Source organism: Pempheris klunzingeri, chromosome 1 (assembly GCF_042242105.1).
Source record: "Pempheris klunzingeri isolate RE-2024b chromosome 1, fPemKlu1.hap1, whole genome shotgun sequence".
NCBI lineage: Eukaryota > Metazoa > Chordata > Actinopteri > Acropomatiformes > Pempheridae > Pempheris > Pempheris klunzingeri.
The window spans coordinates 7,817,835-7,840,513 of NC_092012.1; the positions used below are offsets into that span (position 1 = coordinate 7,817,835).

A 22,679-nucleotide genomic window follows, 5' to 3' on the forward strand; every position below is an offset into this window, starting at 1 on the left:
AAGAGCTGCTGTTAACCCATCCATCTAAAGAGAGTGGTGTGGCTCCAAAGCCCCATGATCCTATATGCACAGTAGCAAGGTTAGATGTCAACCTTTTTACAACCAGCTGTAGGACACTGCAGCCCTACCAAAAACTACAATTACACTGCGTCCTCACTTATTCTAATACACATATAGTAAAAACTAGGCAAAACATCACAGTAAAAAAAGGGTATAGAGACAGCAATCTAAGGACCCGTTTAATTTACACACTGCATCAGCTCCTGGTGGCCTCGTGTTACTGTCCGCTGCCAGACTGGCGTTAAAAGAGCGGTACTGATATCCACAAACATGCATAAAGACCTCCTCCACATGACATGTCATATGAAGAAGTAGGTGTCAACTTACGAAAGCTGCTCACGCTAGCATGGAGACAAAGGCGCCAAAATGGCACCTAGCCACGGAGCATACTGTACATTGGTGACGTAAATATCTCACATGGGTGTGCTGGTGTGTGTGTATTTGTTTGGGAATCTGTTAATGTATTAGTTAATGATAGGGCTGTTAGCAAGCAAGAGTTGGCCACTGTAGCGGTGGCTCACTTTCAAGGAGAGCTGGTCGATACTGACACAATGAAATATCGTAATATGTTTTAAAGTATAACTTCATGTTATAAAGTGATATTGATTATTGGGGCCCTTGCAAAATATTTTGGTTAAACTAAGTGTGGGTTGTATGGCTGCTGAGAAATTTTTTTTTTAGGATATGATGTGCCTTACTCGAGGCAGCCAAATGACCTAAAAATGAATCACTTCACTGTATTGCCTTTCAAACCGTAAAAGATGATGACGCAAATACATGATGAGATTAAGTTCCATATCATGACGTCAATATGATGTCAATGTATCTCCCTGCCTTACTTTTGTGTTGGAATAGGACCCTGCTGAAATAGCAACCAAATTCACATGCATTAATTGTGTAGAGTTTATTTTAAATCACTGAACTCAACAACAGGTGAGTGTAGGGCTAAAATATCTGCTTATCTGTCAGTCCATTGTCATGACATTTTGAAATGATTGCAATATTCCTAATCTCTAAAGTGGTGGACTGACCGACAAATCTTGCCATCCCTTGAGCCATGGTGCTAATGTAGCAACAAAAAGGAGAGGGGCCAAAAACATATTTTTAATATGCTCAATTTGTGCATAAATGCAGGCTTCTCCTGATTACACTGCATCCTCTGCAGTGTGACTATTGAACATATGCACATTGTGATGTTGATGCTGACACGTCATTCAACCCTAGTGGCAGCAAGAAGAGTTTTAGCCCATTACCTAAAGTTTCTATTTTAACGCGATAACCTTGGAGACAAATCATCACCTGACACTGGATGAGACAGGTTAGGCCTCTACCTGTTTACACAGATTATTCTGGGTGTCTGGTAATACTTCAGTTAGAGACACTTGTCATCTTCAGGCTGCAACACTTTCCAACACCTCAGTTTCCTGCCTCTCAGCCCTTGGCCAGACTAATGGTTCTCTAATGTCCTCACTTATGAAATCACCTGCAGGAAATATCTAACTGGTCATCTGATAACAGACTAAAGGCAAGATGAAAACATAAAGCTATATGCCAATATGTTAAGTGATAGTCGTGTCCAATGCCAGACTGCAGTCAATGATGTGGTTTCATAAGATTATGACTATGGGGATGATCATGATCGTCTGAGACATCTGTGGAGAGACATTATGTCATGAAATTTAAACCTCTGACATTTTATTAGTGGCAGCAAATATAATGTTTAACATGTCCACCACCTTAGTTAAATGTTATTAGCACTAAACACAAACTACAGCCTAGGCTGATGTTAATGTCATTAGTTTTGCAAGATGGTGGTTATAATGGTAGTGGTGCTACGTGAAAAGTCAGACATGAATCTGCAGAACAAATTCCATGCCAATCCATGCAATAGTTCATATATTTTAATCAAAATCCAAATACTTAAATGGAATTCTTTGCCATTGAAATATTGAGATATAGTGGTGGACCAACTGAGAGGTTGACATTACCATCCCTACAGCCAATTTACCATGTCTATGTAAAAGAGTTGGAGCATTTTCACACCTGCCTTGTTTAGTTCAGTTGAATTTAACCTTTAACGAGTTTTTCCCCCCGTTTTACGTTTGGTTTGGGTGCAGTCATCACACTTCTGTGTGGATCAAAACAAGCGGACTGTGACCTTGTTGAAGAGGTGGTCTCGGTCCAGTTACTAACAACCTTATCTGCGGTTTGATTGTGCTGAGAACATGAACTGAGCTAACTGCTAGAAACATTGCGTCTTTTAGAATTAAACCAGCTCCCGTAGCCAACTCTATGCATTCTCCATTCATTCCTGAGCTGTCATGATATGCACCTTTGGCAACTCCTGAACATCAACACTTTATTTTCCCACTTTTTATTAACCCACATAGTTGTCCCTCCATTGTGAAGTTGGAAAGTGGTGTGTTCACCTATTTCTAGAACAGAAAACAGGAGTCTGCTTTTCTTACACTCCCTTAACTTCCAGGAGTTTTCCCACGTGAAAATGATGACCTTTTGGAGAGCAATATGTAGCATTGTAACAAATTGGTCCCTGATTTGGACTATAGCAAAAGAACTATAGGTGTGTCCTTTGTCAAACAGAGAAGAGCAAGAACACTGTGTTATTATAGGCCAAGAAGGGTCAGAGTAAAGTGCATTTGCTGTAATTAAAGGCACAAAGTAGGATAATGACCAAGGGCACCATTTAACAGTTAAATGGTGCCCTTGGTCATTATCCTACTTTCATCACTTACTACTACTACTTACTACTATCAGTTAAATTTTGACTGATCAGATCACAACAAACAATAGTAAACCTACTTGTTTTTGAAATGCTCCCACAATGTCCCAGTCAAAATATTTTTCACATCTTGTCTTTACAACAGAATTTGATTTGATATTATTCTGTTTGTACAGCTTGTTGTAAGGATTATGCTTTGCATAATAAACTCTTTATCTCAATAATTATGTTTAATTATGATGTACAGCCTGGTTTATCTGCCAACTGGAATGACGTAAATATACCAATACCACACAATTAATCGCAACCACCTCAAACACCACAGGTGAAAAAATGACCTCAGAGATGTGATGCTCTGATGACTCATATCACTTTTCAATACTAAGTACAAAAACTTTACTCAACACCAATGATCTATTTTTATCATTTATCCTTAGAGATACCGGTTTGTGACATCAACATAGCAACAAGTCAATGAATATCTCAGTGACATGTTGATTAATTGGTGGAATATACCCTGGCAGGGAAAAGGTAAAACCCTAGCTGCATCAGTGTTAAGGAAAACTTTAAGAGCAAGCTCAAGTACTAGAAACTGTACCACAGAAATCTCTAGAAATTATAGCTGCTAGCCAAGAAGTCAATGCTTGACAGACTTGTTATCCATTAAGAAACAGGTGAGCATGAAAAAGAGAAGGATTGCCTTGATTAAAAAAAAAACATTTTAATTAGTATATTTTAATTTTACGCTATTGCTAATGCAGTCGGAAATAGCTTTTTTGTGGTAAAAGTTCTCCATTTTTACATGCAATACATTTACGCTTTGTACTACTGTCACCAGGGTCTGTCTGGCACACCCACCTATAACAATAACCCCCCCATCTCCCTCTAATCTGTGGCTATAGACTTGTGCATGAAGTGGTGAACTGTGCAACTGTCTGGGCATGTAGAGTGTAAATGAAACCCCTGGGGGGCAGAGATAGAAAGGGGGGGTGGGGGTGGGGGGGTATGTGAGGTGAGCAAATGTGTAAAAGAACAAGTGGAGAGGTGAGAGAGTGACAAGATACAGCATGCTTGTGGTCAATCGGTCATTATGAAACAGGTCAGTTGATGCTTTGGAGTGAAAGTCCCTCTTGGATCGGGCCGAGCGCTCAGTGATGGTTCAGGCCAGGTGTTCGGAGGAAAGAGGCACTCTGTTTTTGGTATGTACATGAGGCACTCACTGCATATCTGGGTAGGTTGCTAAACACAGGACCACTCTTGCTGGGCAGAGTGTGGACTGGCTGCATGGGGACAGATAGACAGACACACCCTCTGGTGGTGAACAGAAAAATGACCCATTTTTCAAAAATCAACCCAATCTCTGGGAGAGGAAAGGGTGACCAGTGGTTGGCTTAAATGCTGATTCTTTGCATCTCGTCAATACTTCAGTAGTCAAACTACTATGTGCAGTCTGGAGAGTTTGAGGCAATATGAGCCAAGCTATGCACCATCGTCTCTGCAGTTTTGTCTGCCCTGTCAGTCACAATTATTGTGTAAATACTTGCAGGAGTCGCGCTTTCATCCTTGGAAAGACGAAATTGCTCTTTGACACTGTAGTGGGAGGTGTTGAACACTGTGTTTAGGAGTGAGGCAGAAGAAGTAGTAATTGGGTGAAAATTTCAAAATAATTCAGTAATTTCATAATTAGGCAAATAATTGTCACCATACTGAGCGGCTATGGGTGCTTTCATACAATATGTAATCTAAATACTGGAACCCAGATCCCACATTACATTGTGGAAAAAATATACACTAGCAATGTGGCTTTCAGGGCCTTGTAGTTATTAAATATCATTGATTTCCCTCTGTAAGAAGAATCAAATTGGATCAGTGACAATGTTTTTCATGGAACAAACTTACAAGAACCCACAATTTCAAGGCACTTATTATCGTAATATGTTGCTATAATACAAGAAGGAAATTTCAAAGAGAATAGACAAAAAACATGCTTGTGTGTAAATCTGCATAGAGTAGATTACCCTCAAAAACTGATACCATAGGTCTGTTTTATGATACTTGAGTTAAGCCCGTCCATGTTGAAACTAGGCCAAAATCCATGTGGTAAAGTGGATAACAGGGAGTTTCCTGGAGACCCTCTTAAGATATCCTCACATGTGTTGCCCATAGATCCAAACTGGAGACTTGTCTGTCCAGCAGCTGGGTCACACAATTTTAGACGACTTATGACCCAGAGGCCAAAGCTTTTCCTTGCTATTTTCTTCTACTTCCGACACCCGCTGCCAAGGCAGGATATCAGCTCTCCAGTTGCCCAAACCCTGTGAACTTTGCCCCTGCCAACTCCCCAGTAAAGGCAATCTCTGCAGGGTCATGAACAACTGGGACGCCATTATATAGTTACTGAAAGACAGTTTTAGAAAGACTAGAAAGAAATGGTGTAATTCACAAGAGATATGCCAAGTTGTTCATACCTGAAAAACTGCATTATTGAATCTGGACATGACCTCCATTTCATCCATCCATTATGCTAGGATTATACTGTACCCTCAATGTGAGTTCCTAAAAATGACTCATCTCAAAAGAGAAAAAACCTGAAAATGAGCTTCCAATTTCAGAACAATAACAATCAGCCATTTGAATGAAGCAGGCCTGCTCCTAATGTAGTGGAAATGTAAGTTATATAAAGACACAAAAGAAAAACACACATATGGTGCCATTAAAAGACCAAAAATGTATCTTTGAGTGAAAGTTATTAGACATTAGACCCTCCAAACATTAGCATGTCAGCATTGCTCCTGTAAGCTAGCATCCTGACATTAGTATTTAGCTGGAGAAATTTTAAAAGGAAATGAATCAATTCAAAAACAATTTAGAGCATAAATTACTGGAATTATTATGAAGGTACCAGTTCTGTAGCTTTTCTATGAGGTTAAAACACCTTTTTTCCTGTAAAATGTCAGCAGCTTTGCCGACACATTTTAATAGCTATCATTGAAATAACAATGTCCCAGAGCAGGGGAATTAAAAACAAGGAGGGATATGGGCTTTGACTGATGCCTGCTGGTATGGCTGATATTATTCCAGCTGGTCTGATGATGTGGAGATAAAAGAGGAACAGGGCAGACGGAGAGCCGCAGGGCTATGAAGTGGTTCCCATTCAGCTAGAAAGGAAACTTTTTAGAACAATACTGCAGAAACACTCAACGAAATCAATAAAAAGAGGGATTTTCTTTAAGACCTATGTTTAAAAAAAAAAGACATACCATTAAAATAAGCATATTGCCATGAGAAACAAAAAGGAAATATATGCTGGGGAGAAGGAGAAACGAGACACAGACAGGAAAATTAGAGCCTCTACCACCCTTGTTCGTACATGTTTTAGTGGTACTTTAATGTTATGGGGCTGAAGGGAGTATCGTGAAGAATGAAGACTGTTGTTTTAATCTCACCTCAAGAAAATGATGAGGCAATATTAGGAGAAACACCACAGGAGTCATTTGTCTTGCATGCCCATATTTGGATAAACAAGGGACTCTTGAGGCATGCTGGTACTTGGGCACAAATACTGATGATGATGCTTGTTTGGCCAGCAAGTCCACACACACACACACACACACACACACACAAACACGGAGGGTGAGGAATGTGACTAGAGGGATGGTCAAATGGACGTGGTTTTGTAATAACATGCTTATACTGACATACTATTTTCTCATAGTGTTATGGAATGTATTAAACAATGGTTGCACAATAATGGCATAATACTTTCAATTGCTATGTGGTAACAAATCATTGTAGTGAAAGGTTAAAAAATTTTCAGAGCCTCTATAGAGTATGCGAGCAGTTATGCAACATAACACATTCAGTAAACATATAATCACATCTGCCACATCCTTTATGCAAAGGCCTCTGAAGAGCAAACTAAAACTATGTGAAGAAATAAATGACATTTGAGTCAGTGGTGAGAATCTAAGAAAGGAATCCAACTCCAGAAAAAGAAAACACAAGCACGCTACTCCCATGTGTGCAAGATAAAGATCAGGTAGATACAGAGCAGGTAGTAACTTGCCCCTAACAAGTCATATGCTCCACCCGTCCTTTACTGTGACTAAGTTCTGGGTAAGCAGGACTTCCTGGAAAAATCTCTAATGTATTCAGCATATGTGGACAGTAGTATTGACCAATCATGTTTGAGTGGGCTTTGTTTGCATCCAGGTAAACAGTCTATGTGGAGGGAAAAAGAGGAATACAGCCTCGAAATGAAACCACGGAACTGGTCTGCTATCGTCTGACGACAATTACACTTTTTAAAATGTAAAAACCTGCATTCAAATGGGTTATTGATGAATGTATGGAAATGGAAGTCTTGCATTTGATATCCGCTGGCTACACCGGAAGCCCTGAAACACTGGCTCTTGCCCCCAGAGGCTAAATCGTCAATAGCCACTGGGCTCTGAGATTGTGCTGAAGCCAGAGGTGGAAACTGGCTCCACTACTTTCTGTCTCATGCTGCGTTTTTCTGTACAACAGAGGGCACTGTGAGGTTCGCAAAGTCAAATCTGGCAAAAGGTATGATAAAGTGTCTGATAAACTAGATACACGTCTAATCTGCAGAGAGACAGAAACATACAAACACACACAGAGCACAGATTGAAGAGGCTTAGTCTGAGCCATTTCACAGCAGTTTGTCCCTCATCAGCAGAATCTTTGTGCTCCTGTTGCTCAGCATGCCAGACTGTAAGTGTGTGTGTGTGTGTGTGTGTGTGTGCTGATGTCAGCTGTAGCCCACCCAAGTACAGCCCCCTCTCACATGCTAACCTCCCCCAACAATGATGATTTCCAAAGCAAATTATATGGTCCCCCAAACTCACACATGACAAACAAACAAGATACAAGCACACACAGACACATTGCCATCACACACGCACAAACGCACACGCACACACACAGAGTTGTGTTCCCTGGTGGCTTTTCCAAAGTGAGTTCTCGGCCATCGCTGGTGCTGCATGGGAACAGACGGATAACACTGCTGAGATGACCTCATGGCTGCCCCCATGGAGCCAGACAGTAATCCTAAAAACACAGCCCGTCACGCTCCCACCTACTCGACAGCCAACACAACATCCAGCCTAAAGCAAACTTCTGCTGATCCAGTCTGAGAGATTGCCTCCTAGAGAGATTACAGTAAAATGTCTATGTGAACAAATACAGTAAGATCCACCATAATATAGGAAAACCTACTGAATTGTTTTTTTTAGATAACACCAACAGGGACAGAATGGAGATTACACTCGGCCTTTTGGTCCATGCAGGGTATCCGAACTACTTGACATATTGCCATGACATTTAATATTCATGGTCTCCTAATGACTTTGCTGACCCCCAGTCTTCCAAAGTGGCACCATCTGGCCAAGATTTCCACTTGCACCCAAGAAACAATCAAAAACTACTGTGACAGACAGACTGCTGTGACATTAAAGCTGCTTTCATACATCAGTGTAGGTTCCATAGGCTCCTAGTAATTGGTCTCAGCTTCTCAACAACCATTCATCTGATCTATGAATGATGTGTGAATGAGAATGTCATGTAAAAGCGCTTTGAGTAGTTGAAATAACTAGAAAGGTGCTATACAAATACAGCCCATTTACCATTTATCTACTATACACTTTGCAGGTGTATAGTTGGGGGACCAAGGACATGCAGTGTAGTGGATGTGATTGTTATTGATATTAAAAGAAAACATTTACAGAATGTTGATGGCAACAGTAAATATCTCCTCTCTCCCGAGTTGTGTGTGTCCGTGCCGCTCTACTTGGGATGCGTGTGCATGTCTCGAGAACTGTTCATCCGTTCAAGTTTACACTTAGTGGGTGTATTACTGAGGACCCAAGGGAGTGCAGCATCAAGCATGAAGTTGATTGGATGAGTGGTTCTAGACAACGCTGCAAGCAGCAATACCGGGAGCCAAGCAATCTGCCTATCTGAAACGGCACGAACAGCCATGCCCCAAACGGACACTGTATCAGTGTTCAGTAATGAAACAAGGTTGAAGCCTCCCAGTAATTGAAAGACTATCAACACAGTCATTATGAGGAATATCATTAAAGTACGATAAAAGCCTGATCATGTTGAACCATCAAAAACTATGCTAATGAAAGCTATGGCTGGACTCCATTTGATTTATTTATATTTTGGACACTTATTTCCTCTAGAAGTACCATTTGTGAACTTTGCAAACAAGATATAAACCTTTTTAATGTTAACATGGCTTTACTATACATGATTGTGGATTAAATAATGTTGCACTCTCTATGAGCAACTAGCGGACCTTTAAACCATTAGTCCCATACCAAGACATATCATTTACCATCTCAGCTCATTTGCAAGCCAGTAATTCCTCATACTTCAAGTGTTTGGTTCACTAGTTTTGATGAAGTGACTGCTGTCCTTTCAGTCGATTTAATTCATATGCTCATCTGAAAGCACAGATTGAATTTTATCTTTGTTCAAGTTAAAATAAGTTGGTACAATAACTAAAAGGACAATGTGAATGGGTGAATCATTCTGAATAATCACATTTCAGAAATGAAATCTTTTGATTCTGTGTGTGCCACGAAGTGAGGGACAACAAAGCAATTTTCTAACTGTACAGTTCACTATTGGATGAATGGATTTGTGTGTTTGAATGACAAATTGAAACAGATGACTATCTGATCCCTTGTATTCATGTGTGACAGCAATCTTTGCTCCATTGTTCAGCATGAACATCTTCCTGACAGGCCTGCAAGCAGACCAGTAATTTAGTCTGACAGAGAGAGCTTCGTCGTCTGACCAAGGATTAACACAAATGAAACAGTCAGTCTATACCAACTCAAATCCAAGGAGCAAACAATATGCAATATTTGAAAATTAGGGAAGGAGAGGGAGGGAAAGAGGATTTTATTTTATTTTTTTTCAAATCCCACCCCTACCAGGAGAGGGGTAAAAACACCTGCTGGGTGTCTCCAAGTAGAAGCTTAAACTTGCTGAGGGAAGCTTCTACTTAGAAAGTTTAGTAGGTACTCAGGGCCTAAAAGGCTGTTCAGCAGCTTGAGAGAGATTCCTCAGGGTTTTAGGAGGCTGCAAAACATACAAGTTCCCACACCAGGGTAATGTTTATTATTATACATCAACAAACTTCTCATCTTTCTTTAGCACTGCAGTTTTTAAAATTCTACTTCAGTAGACATTTTGTTCGTATGTGTGAAAGCAATCTTAAATGTAGCAGAAAGTTGTAACTACAGCCATGTTACAATACCCATGATTATATTTAAATGTAGTATAACTCAAACATTTGTACTTGGTAATAGATATATACACACTATTTATCCTTTACTGTTTTGTAATTTATAGGAAAAGTGGTAGCAAGCCATGTACAGCAGTCAACCATTACAGAACTCTCCAAAGAGCTGCAATGGCCCACACATTTTAAGAGCCTCAGCATGTGATAGCAGGAAGGTGGGTGATGGAACAAAATCTTTTGTTTTCATAATGATCTCAGTTCTGATGAGACCCACACAAAAAAAACAAACATGTTAAGGGTTTGGGTTGGGTCAACTCTGTCCTCCCCAAATCTTGAATCCTTGGTACATTGTCTTAGAAGGCAAATATTTCCAAATGGATTCAGGCTTTAGATTGAAAATCAATTGAGGAATCATTTAAAGAAAAAAAGCGATACTTCAGTGAATCATGTGAGTGAATTCAAGTGGATTGTTTTCTTGTCCCACTCCTACCACCTAAGCTGTAAATTTGTTAAAGAAGTCAAAACTTATGGGTCCTTCTCCAGAGAAGGAGATGCTAAATGAATCATTTGACAAAGACATCTTACCTGGATCCCTAACCGAGGCCAACATTAGAATCATACTTAAAATACTATATAAAACACTAACACCTTGACAAGGTCCAGAAAAGGCCTTCGACAGAGTTGAATGGCATATTTTTCCCCTTTCTGCTCTAAGCACTATTGAGATGGAGACACATTGTGTACTTGGGAACAGACCACTTGCTGCTGTTCATTTTCAATGGCCAATCCTTGTACTTCAGGCAGCGGAAGCAGGCAAGGGTGCCATTATCCCCTTGCTGATTGTAATAGTCATCAAGCCCCTCATGGAAGCTATAAGAAACAGTCCAGATATCACCTGAATCTCAGCTGGCGAAAGAAATCACAAAATATCCTTACATGCCAATGATATCTTGCTTTTTATAACCAAACCAAAGATATCCAAGACAAAGACACACATACCAGGTGATTCTTTGGAAGTGTTGCAGCCCTAGAGCCTGTTGCCTCATGACTGTGTACTGTCTGCTGCAACGCCGGTCCATTTTCATTTTCATATTGCAGTCTTTTGTTTTTATACCGCATGTATACAGCATGTACTACATATCCACCACTGCATTCACACATCCACATGCACCACTGGATTTACACGCCTCAATGTACATTTGGGTTGTAATTTACTTTAATAAATTTAAGTTGAAAATTGTCAAATTTGAGTGCATCTCCCCTCCTTTGTTCCGATCGTAACAGTAAGTAATAACTCAACTCAGTGAATATTCAAAGTATAGAATCATCATTCTAAAGTCTGAAGCCATGCCATTAGGCAATTCATATCAATCAAACCCATCTCCATTCAAGTGGTAACCTCTTATAAAATACATTTATGATGACTTAGATGAATGCCTCTACCTGAATTGGTAGAATCTTAAGTAAGGCAATCCTACCCAAGAGTTCTTTATCATTTTCATATGGTCCCTACTCTATATGATAAAAAAAACACTTACCTTCATTCTAAAAAGCCTTTTTTCTCTTCAGATATTTAGTCGTCGCACTTCTGTCGACTGTAATGAGCTGAGCGTTTCCTTATTCATATACATACATAGATGCTATGACATTTTCACAGTTTACACTTCTACAACAATCACCTCTTCAAACATTATATATATCAGGTGTCAGGGATCTAAGTCTGTTTCTGTTCCTTTCTGTTCAGTTCTTGTGGTGTTAATTGTTAGATTTGTCAAACCTCTAACAACAACAACATTAAAATCTGAGTTTTAACCTCCAAACAATACAGTCCAGCTCCATCTGGCTCCTCTATCCACCATGCCATTATCAACACATCCCAGCCCAGCACTGCATTGTAAAATAACACCACTTCAAGGGTAATGGAGGCTCTTAGATTTCACCCTTAGGGTGCATGCCCACTGGGCTAGAAGGCTGAAGAAAAGGTGTGATCAAGAGCACAAAGAAGCAGGAAGTGCAATATTTTGATTTTGAGTCACACCTGCTTAAAGCTGTAATGTAATCAATGGTCAAGCACAAGGCTCATCTATAGAAAGGAGGGGTAGACATAAGAGGCAGCTAATACCTCGATAAATGCTCTATCCTATATTGTAGGAACATGCAATGGTTAAAAAATAAGAAGCAAAAAAGTACCGACACTGTAAACCAAAATGGAGTTACAGCAACTAGCTGACCAAGTGCAGCTCAATACCTAAAAATACCGGCAAATACCACTGACACAACTAACCTCACTGCCAATTCATGAAAGGTAGCACGGCTGTGGACACTTTTCTGTTACAGGAAGGAGAAATGAAACCAGCAGTTTCATGGTTATGGATCAACTGTTACTAATAATTATTTTCATTATGAATTAATCTGCAGATTACTTCCTTGATTAGTCTATGAAATGTCATTAAACGGTCAAACATTTCCTTAATTCCAATCTTTGAAATCTTCAAGTGTTTCTTGTTCTGTAGGACACAAAAGACTAGAGAGTCGGACATTTCAGTGTCTCCCGCTTTAATAATTTAAAGTTGTTATGACTGATATTTTATGGTAGATGTTTATCAAATGACAATGTGGTTGCTTGTAGTGATTACCCCACAGAGAATTATCACCTAGATCTGCAGCTCCCCTGCACTTTATGGAGCTTTATGACAAGTTTAAGCTTATTGCTGGGTGTCTGGTCTGTAACTTTACTTTTCCGGTTCATGCTCACAGCTCTTATAGTGTGTTTTTCATTATTTATGTGACTAGCTGGTGAACATTTAGCAGCTACAGAGGCAGCCATATCCCTCAGGAGTGTGTAGAGACTGAGCAAAAAACAGAGTGAAAATTCAACTTAATTCATCCGGGTGACACAAATGTGACTCAAATGAATGATAGTTTTGCTCTGTAAGTTCTGAATGTGTAATAAGCAACAACATATCACAACCTAAAAGGTGAGGATATGTCAATGTTATGTGCGTAACTTGTTTCCGCTGCTGATTGATTTTAGGAGATAAAAAACAGTATATAACATCACACAGACAAAGTGTAAGGGAGAAACCGAGGGGAAGGCAATTCACCTCCTTTAAACCAACTATTACTAAATAGACTGAACTGAACAGTCCTTCACCTGGAGGATCCAGGTCCAAACAATCCTCCTGTGTTCCTGAGCAAGAAATTAGATCCCTATTTACTTCAGAGGTAGTGTCAGCACTGCCATTCTCCAGTAATGCTAATCCTTCACTGTGAACTTCCTGGACGTGTGCGACAAAAGAAATGTACAATAAAAACTCTGGTTAAGGAAATAGAGATGCCTGATTATACTCCCACATTAGCTATGTTACATATACACTCATAATTCAACCGTAATGTAGTAAAAGGCAGAAATATAAATAAGCTGTAACCATGGAAACCATTCTTTTTTATGAAGTTAATGCAATGTTGCGAATTATGACTCTATTAGAGTTTCCATTCTTGTGACACAAAGGAATTCAAACCCAGATCTTACCATGCAATTCAACTACTGCACAAGCCAAAGATATTCTGCTGTTAAGACTTCTGCTGTTCACCGTTGAAAACTGACACTGTTACATAACCTGGAGACACATATTCAGCTACAAATCTCAATAAACACAGGAATATTAATGGTGCAGTCCATCAAGGAACTCATCATCATCTTATTCAGAATAATGCCATTCTCCATCTGTTGGCCATAACCAGATCATTATGTGTCTGGAAACGTAGTCAGTGAACAGAGATCTTTAGAGTCAGCTGGTGTGTAAGGGCACGCACCACAGGGAGAGCTGCACACAATCCAACATCTTTGATGATTAACCCAAATGCCAGCGGTTCATATGGGGTGTGGCACATTCATTCCTTTTAAGACCTCTTCAACCACTAATAATCCCTACCACACACACACAGATAAACACACACACACCAACAGTCCAGCTCATTGATTTGTAACATTGCCCACAATAATCTTATACAACCAGAAACATTAAGCTGCAAAGCTACCACGACATAAATAGTATGAAAATTTATCCTGACAAATGTCTCATTGTATTTCACCACCCCTACTGGCTAACATGACACATGAACGACCTTTTGCAATTTTCTACCTAAGCAAAACAAAACTTTGAAAACATCGTCTTGTATTCACTGTAGTTTCTCCAGCAGAATATGTTGTTGATGATATGTTGCAGCTTATGAGAGGACACCACAGGAGGAGTATCACAGCTGAACAGACAATTACTCAGAGCCTATTACCCTGAACATCCACCAGGCACAGCAAATCAATACAGCACAGAGAATTGATGCCGAACGTTTCATGACAGAACTGCTTGTTCATGTTCCAGTGAGAATGATGTGACTAAAGCCCTTGAGAGTTGGATCTCAGGAACAAGATAAATACTCCGAAATGGCGAAACGAATGCCTTGCAAAGCCAGACAACAGTCTTGCTTCTCATTGTGGTCTGCCAAGAATCGTGAAAGAATCTGCCTCAGAAAGACCTCACTTCATGAGGGCTGCAGAACAGATGACTGACAGGTACAGTATTCCCAAGCATGAACCAGTATATTTGTCCGACAGAGTGTCTTTTGGCCGCGCACACAAAACACAGCCATGTTCCCCAACTGACAGAGCAGATGTTTGCTGTGACAACAAGCTGCGATTGCGTGTGACAGCTCAGACTAATCTCAAAACCAACCAGGAAATCCAGTTTCTCTTACTTTCCTCCCAAAGCTCTCCTGTCTGCTCCTGTCTCTGTAGATACAAACTCTGAACCGCCAATTTTTGCTCAAGATGGAATATTTTCCAACACATTTGCTTTGGAAATCTGGATTTGTGGCCAATCAAGATGTTTGGAAAGTGTTCGTCCTACCAGCTTCCGACATTTGCTGAAGACATTCCTATCAAGTCATTTGGTTTATCTATGTTGATAAGAAATAATGATTATACTGTTTGAATTTATTACATGCTCTACTGCTTGGAGCTGCAATGACTAAATGATTAGTTGACCAACAATTTATCAGCAACTATTTTGATAATCATCTTTTGAAAACATAAAAATGATGTGGTTATAGCTTCTCTAATGTTTTATATCATTCTAAATGGGTTTTGGACAGTTGGTTGGAGAAACCAAGACATCTGAAGATGTTTCTGAAGTTTTGTACGTGACATACGATTGATTGATTAATCAAAATAAATTAGAGATTACTCTATAAAGTTGCAGCTCTTGTTATTCATTTTCTCTGTCAAAATGTTAAAAATATCATAAATCCTTGTTTTCTTTCCATTGAGAGCACAGGACAATTATGAATGACAATGCTTTTCATGAGAAGCCTTGTAATTAATCACTCTTAACAGAAATATAGTCCTCTACACAAGAGAATAATAGAAACTGGAGCCCTGGGTGGTGCAAACTTGAGCCCAAATTACAGACCTCATCCTGTCTTTAATCTACAGCTTGGATTGAGGGAATGCCTTGGCATTATGAATCCTGGTCACGTTTTAAGTTTTCAGTTACCTTGGAAGTTTGGCAGCCTAGTTAGCATTCCTTGGCTGAAATAACTTGTTGACAATACTTGATAGGCAAACCTGTTTGGGGAATAATGGCAGAATACAGTAAAGTAGAGGAATTACCATGTATAACATAAAAGTCCAGTCTGAAAAGGCAATTTACGACATCTTTGTTTAAGGAATTCAAATTAAATCCATAAATTCTTACTTGAAACCACTAGAAAAGAGAATAACTGTGCACTGTGCCAAAAGTGGAGGAGCAACTGATTTGTTCTCTCTAGCCAATTTCTTTTTGTTCACATATTAAAAGTGAGTTTCCTCCTGCGCCTCTCCCACATGGAAAATGCTGATGTGTTTCTCTGAATTATTAGTCACCCCACCAGGAAAGAGTGAGAGAGTGAGTTCACCTCTCAGGCATTGTGCACCAATGAGTGAAGCATGCATCAAAAACATTTGAAATAAGACTCACTGCTGTCAGTCTAACGCTGTGCGGACTATGATTAATTTCTTTTTCGTTTAAAAACATCAAAAGGTCTCAGGATTGAACTGGAACATGTGGTGATGATTCACAATGAATGATAACTACGCCTTTATGCTTGGCAGCACACAAATCAGAACTAAGGTGCAGTATGCCTTTAAATACATTTAAAAGGGAGCTTAGATGTACAGTGATGTCTGTAAAGGTACAAAGGCATCGGCCTGTTTTTCCCTTTGGTATCTGCCTGCACAGAGAAGTGTGATAGGATTGTCATGAAAACATCAATCAGACTTGTTTAAATGTCTGTTTCCTCAACACAGCTAACCCCGAGCTTTTCCCAGGGTAGTTTTTAAACCAACAGAACGGAGAATGCTACAGGGCAATGGAGGCTTTTTTTTAGTTTGCATTTTAAATGAATGTCTCTGCTCCTGACTGAAGGGTTGAGACAACTATCAACGCAGATACAATACCATTTCATTCCTGAAAGGCTTTTTCCCCTCCCTTTAAAAAAAGGGGCCAGATAGTTTACCACACACAGCTCCTCTGGCTTTGTGCCTTTCTCATGGTAATTGGTGGGAGCTGAATACGGAGGGCAGTGCCAAACACACACACTGCATGTTCAACTGTGCAGAATTATAATGACTGTTGATTAAGCAAAGTTCAGAGGCAATTTCTGGATTATGAAGAATTAATTCGACACTATGGCCTAGAATGTGGTTATTCAATAAAGCTGAAAAGCACAGACGTGATGGATACTCTACACTGTGTTATTCATTCAGGACTTTTGGCTGAAACACATGCAGACTTCGCCTGAGAACAAAATCACTGTAACATTCCTGGAGGCACCTACAGTGTATCCACAGTGTCATGGAGCCGCGATGGCTAACTGCAACAAAGTTTGAGAAAATGTGAGGTTTTGAGGTAATATTAGTCTGTATAGTCTGTATTTTGTTGCAGGATTGCACACTTTGGTTATACTAACGCACACAACTGCTACGAAACAAATCCAACCTTCATGGAGTCTATAATGTTCCGTTTTTGTACAGTTGAAAGAGAGGTATTGATTCAACTTTTGGTCATTTTTGAGGCTGTGGTTTGTGGTACAGCTGAGAGGATTAGTTCATTAATCAATTCGGAGTGTGGCAGAAAACATATTAGCAAGTATTTCGATAATCTATCTATTGTTTTGGTCATTTTTCAAGCACATATGCCACACATTCTCACATGTTTCAGCTTCTCAAATGTGAGGATTGACTACTTTTCTCTGTCACATGAGATAGTACAGTGCATATCAAGCGGAAAGCTAATGAAAATAATCACTGATAGTTTGTGGTGGTGTCATGTCACAACAAATACTCAAACAAATCCTTAAACATGGTAATAAAAACTGGTTTAACACCTTGTCTGAATCAGATTCAACATAAAGGGAACATAATAACCTCCACTTACTGCAGAACTGCATTAGTTTTAACTGGGTGTACTTTATCAACTTGAATTTATTTGGGCCGAGCATTCACCCTAAACCCTGCTGCATTCAAGACAAGTCAAAATTTGAAACCTCAGCTTTTAGGGGTCGTGATTATTCCCAGTGTGGAGAGGCAGGGGAGACCACGAGTGTCTACCAGTGATATCAACCAGGAGAACAGGCACCTCGTTTGCACTGATTTGGGGAGCTTTCCTCCTGACCGCGCTTTGTGATGAACAACAGCAAAGTCAGCTGCATTAGATTAAGACCGGGCCATTAAAAAAAAACCTGAACCTGAGTGCATGCAGTGTATTAAAACCGTGTGAGGCCACTTCCAGCAGTAGCGCAGAGGTGCAGGTGCTCAAAGTGTGGTGGTGTGTTTTCCAACCAGCCCACAGCCGCCGTGGGAACATGACCGCGGTTAACGTGGTTGTTTAGGACAGGAGGTCAGGGTTTGAGACAATAAGCCGCCCCGCTGCTGAAACACAGCGTGTAGCATTAGCATCATAGCTAATTCAGTATTAGCAGACGGGGATATTAGCAAAACTTAACTAGTCAACACAGAAAAAAACAACAGTAGTCAACTTACTGTGATGGTAACTTCGTGCTTTTTCAATCGATACTTGAGGCTCTTCATCTTGTAACGTGTTGGTTCCTGGTGTTAAAACTTTCCTTTGGTGAATAAGTTCATAAATAGTACAAAAACTCCGCAGAAAAGTCCAGACGAAGTTAGTTTTTATCTGTCCCCCTTTTCTTTACGAGAGCCAGTTTCACCTGACGCCTAACCGCAAACGGCTCGCACTTTGATTGACAAGCGGCAGAGCCAATCGAAATGAAATATGCGCGGGCCTGTTGACGCTTCATCCAATTGGCAACGTCGGAGGGCGGGACTTCCTTGTGAACGGTCGTTGGGAGAAGTTGGAGACATCCTGGGACAGGGCAGGAAAAACCTGGCATGACGTCAGGCTTACCTGCAGACCGTAACACCTGGAAGAAGTTTCTATAAATCTATAAAAACCTGTAATAAAAATAAGTATTACCTATTTGTCAAACTAAAGACTTCAACAGAAACTGTTTACCTTACTGTCCGCCACCTGGAAATAACACCTGCCATGAAAATGACATAATGATAACCACCCAAACACTCTGTTACCCAGTAACCTGTCTGTTATATTGATCATACTGTACTTTGGCCACCTTGTAGTTAAGAACCAACACACACTTAAAAACACATGCTAGTCTAGTCCAGATTTAAGCAGAAAATATTCCTTTTACCCCACCATTTAGGTCTATTTGATAGCTAATGTTATTGATTATTGTACACACAAAACATGTAAACCCATAAAATGATATCAGCTGATAAAAACTTACACAGTCATGTACAATGGAATCACGCATACTTTACTTTCACTTAGATCTCAGTGCTGCCACTGAGATTCTTTCTGTTTGTGTTTCTTTGTGACTCTTGTCTGCTTCTTGCTGACAGCAATCTACTGTAAGTAATGCACTAAGTTTGGATAAGTATCTCACGCAGCTCCACTTCAAGTAATCCAAACTATCACTTTAATGATGTGCTTTTTTACAATGAGTTACTGCTACTATCACTTCAGCTGAATTATTTATTCACCATTACTTGGAAGAGACAAGGAGAATGGAATCTGTCTACAGCCTCCAATAAACCCCAAGAATAAATGAACCGTCCTTCCTTTCTGCATTTCTTACCTGATATAAACAGTTATATGTATCTGCGGCTAAATATAAATATAATACTGGTGATTAAACTAGTTTACCTAACTATACAAACAGTATTATGAGTTATCTATTACATGGAATAAAATACAGTCCATTTCCAGATTTAAATAAACATCTAAAATATCTCTATCTCAGCAATCTACTTCCTAAAGCAAACACCTGACTATGTATCTATACTGCCAGTTCTTAGAGGGTTACAGGGTGCCAATCCCAGCTGACATTGGGCGAGAGGTGGTCTACACCCTGGACTGGTCACCAGTCAACCACGGGACCAACACACAGACAACCATACACACTTACACTCACACCTACGGGCAGTTTAGAGCCACCAGTTAACCTAACCTGTGTGTCTTTGGATTGCGGGAGGAAGCCGGAGTACCCAGCAAGAGCCCAGGCAAGCAGGGGGAGAACATGCAAACTCCAAACAGAACCCCCCCTCCCCCCGACTGTCTGTTATCTTCAATAAAGTATCCATATGTGGGAAAATTGCTTGAAATGTAGGCTAGAAATGGTGTGGTGTTATTGCGACTGTGTTAGTCACTGTACAGAGAATACATCTATTTACCATGAAGTGTATGAAGTGTACCTAGACCAGTGCATAAAATGTGCGTAGGCAGCACCTGAGTGATTGGCTTAGGGACTCAAGGACAGGACACTTAACAGTGTTGTCTGTCCTCAACAGCTCCATCTTGCCATTTTTCATCAATATGGAATAGGAAAGAATAGCATAGGATGATAATCTGCCATTGCACATTATGTATAAGAGCATTTACAACAGAAAATCATATTTGAGCCTGAGCCAGTAAAGACATTGTTACTTCATCCGCTGATGTAAGATGCTCTGAAGATTCTTTAAAAATAGTTAAAATATTTATATCAAACTAAATTTGTGTCATCAGATCAAAATGTCATGTTAATGACAATATCTAAGTTTGGTTTAGACTTATTTATTATATTTGGTAGGCTTTTGTGACAAGCCCATCTCAAAATGGTTAATAGCAGTGGGTGATGCATTTATAGTGATTCAGATTAACTACTACACCTCTGTAATAAAAACCCAGGGAACTATTATCTATTGAATAATTTAAAGGCAAGGAGAGGCCAGTTAATTTTCTAGCATGTAGGAGAGCCATATGGCACCGTGTTGCGTTCTCTCCCCTAGAAGGGCACCCTAGGGGGCACTGCATCATGTTGTTTTCCACTGAAGAATACCCTGAAGGGCAAAATATTGCATTTTTTGCATGAGAAGGGCACCCCAGAGGGCATAGCATCATATTATGTCCATGGAAAAAGCACCCTAAAGGGCACATAACTACATTGTGTGCACTGGAATGGCACCCTATTGGTCACTTTATTATGTTTTCTCCACTAGAGGGGCATCCTAGAGGGCACTGCATCACATTTTTTGGACTGGAGGGGCACTCTGGGGACCATTTTATCACATTTTTTCCTTGTGCATAGGGCCACCATAGAGGGAAATTTATCATGTTTTTTTCTACCATTGGGGCATCCAGCTGGGCACATTTGTGATGTCATTAGGGGGGGGCAACAACCGTAACAGTGGCATTCAAAGGAGCAAATTAAATTCTAATAGACCAGAGTTTAGACACAGAAATGCAGAAATTACAGTGTGTGAATGCTAAAATACCATGGTAGGAAATATTAAGCCACTGGACATATCAACAGGGAAGTAGGTGACACAACAGGTGGACATGCAGTTTTTGAGAGCGAATCAAAAGAAGGGGGAAATGCTGCCCCCCTATGGTGTCTAATGATCCCTTGTTAAGAGCTTGAACTCAGACTAACCACAGAATAACAGTTAACAGATATTTAACTATCATTATCACTGTTTTTTGTTTCCTACTACTCAGTCTCCTACTGTCCTGTCTTGTGTGGCATTCTTTACTTTTAGGAAATATTTAACTAAATGTTACGTCTACCTGCCATTAAACATGTCTCTTTGTTTATGACTCCATGACAACAGCGTTACTATGGACACATCGCTGCCTTTGCTGTTCTGTCTGTCTCAGCTGGAGGGGCAGAGATGCACTGACCTGGAGATACTGGAGGGACTGTACAGTCTATCAGAGGCTCTGCAGCCCAGACGTGGTCCAAACAATCAGTTTGGACGGATTCAGATGTTTTGCTTCAGAGGTACTTGAGTATAGACAAATATTGTCTTTTTATATCACTTCATTTATTTCATACCTTTTGCTACAAGCTGCTTTGCAGACTCAGTTGAATAACACAAAATATAATCAACAAATATATTATAATATAATATTGTAAATTAAGAATGCACCAGCATTAAAGTGATGTTCACATTAATGCATAAGTAATTGTGATTCAATTTTGAAATGGCCCATTCTGCATGATGACTATTGTCAAAATAGTTTGCAATTAATTATATGCAATTCAACTTTCTAAATAGTTGATATTGTGTTTTTTACTCCACTTTTTTTTAGATCACAAACTCACTTACAAAATGTGGTCATCTTTTAAAAATGTGTTATAAACTATGCAATAATAGTTCAAATGAGCACCACCTCAACAGTAAAATACTACTGCACATGAAAGCATCAGCAGTTATCCAGTAATATAATGTATAACATTAACATTATAATTGTTACGTACTTTTACATGAGCAAAACTATAAATCCAGGGCTTTTACTTGTAATGGAATAACTTGTCAGTGTGATCAAGTATCTGGATTCTTCTTTTGCTGCAGTAAAATGGGGCCTTAAGATAAGGTAATAGCAGGACTCCCCTTAACGCCTGAATCCAGTCAGTTGCATTTATTCCTTAGTTTTGCATATTCCAAAACAAATGTTCAATTAAATTACCAAAAACCTGTCGTCACATAGTACATCTGGAGGTCTGGGGCACTGGACTACCTCGATCTATATAATAATATTACATATCATTGAGTCTCATTCTAAAACATAGTTTTTATGCTTCCCTCCCAGATTATAATAGTCTACACAGCTCATTACTGACCTGTGCAAGAGACTATGTATACAGCATGCTGCTACTGCAGTGACTTCAAATTACAAACACTGGTCTTTCTAAGAGAATTAAGACATTTATATATTAGAAATTGGATTTCTATTGCTGACTGTATTTGTTTTTTTAACAATCTATTCATAATCATTTATTCATATCACACTTGCAATATGTATTTTGTAGTCTGTCATGTGCAACTCTACAAAACTGTAACCCATACTATCAGTGTCTTCGGCATGAAAGTCTTTAAAAGACTGACATTTTAAAATCACAATTTAATCCCAGTGCTATTTCCCGTTGTTTAATGCGGGGAAAAATATATGACTTTTGGATTTTTTACATTTGCAACATCAGTAT

The 22,679-nt window shown here is 39.6% G+C and overlaps 1 protein-coding gene across 1 annotated transcript in view; it reads right to left on the reverse strand.

Annotated features, from left to right (window-relative positions):
• Positions 1 to 18,316, reverse strand: part of uacab (uveal autoantigen with coiled-coil domains and ankyrin repeats b) — a 39,219-nt gene extending 20,903 nt beyond the window's left edge. The window contains exon 1 of the mRNA XM_070856037.1: positions 18,157 to 18,316. Within this exon, the coding sequence (XP_070712138.1) occupies positions 18,157 to 18,204 (48 nt within the window). The 5' untranslated portion in view covers positions 18,205 to 18,316. The remainder of the gene's footprint in view (positions 1 to 18,156) is intronic.
• Between the last annotated feature and the right edge of the window lie 4,363 nt (positions 18,317 to 22,679).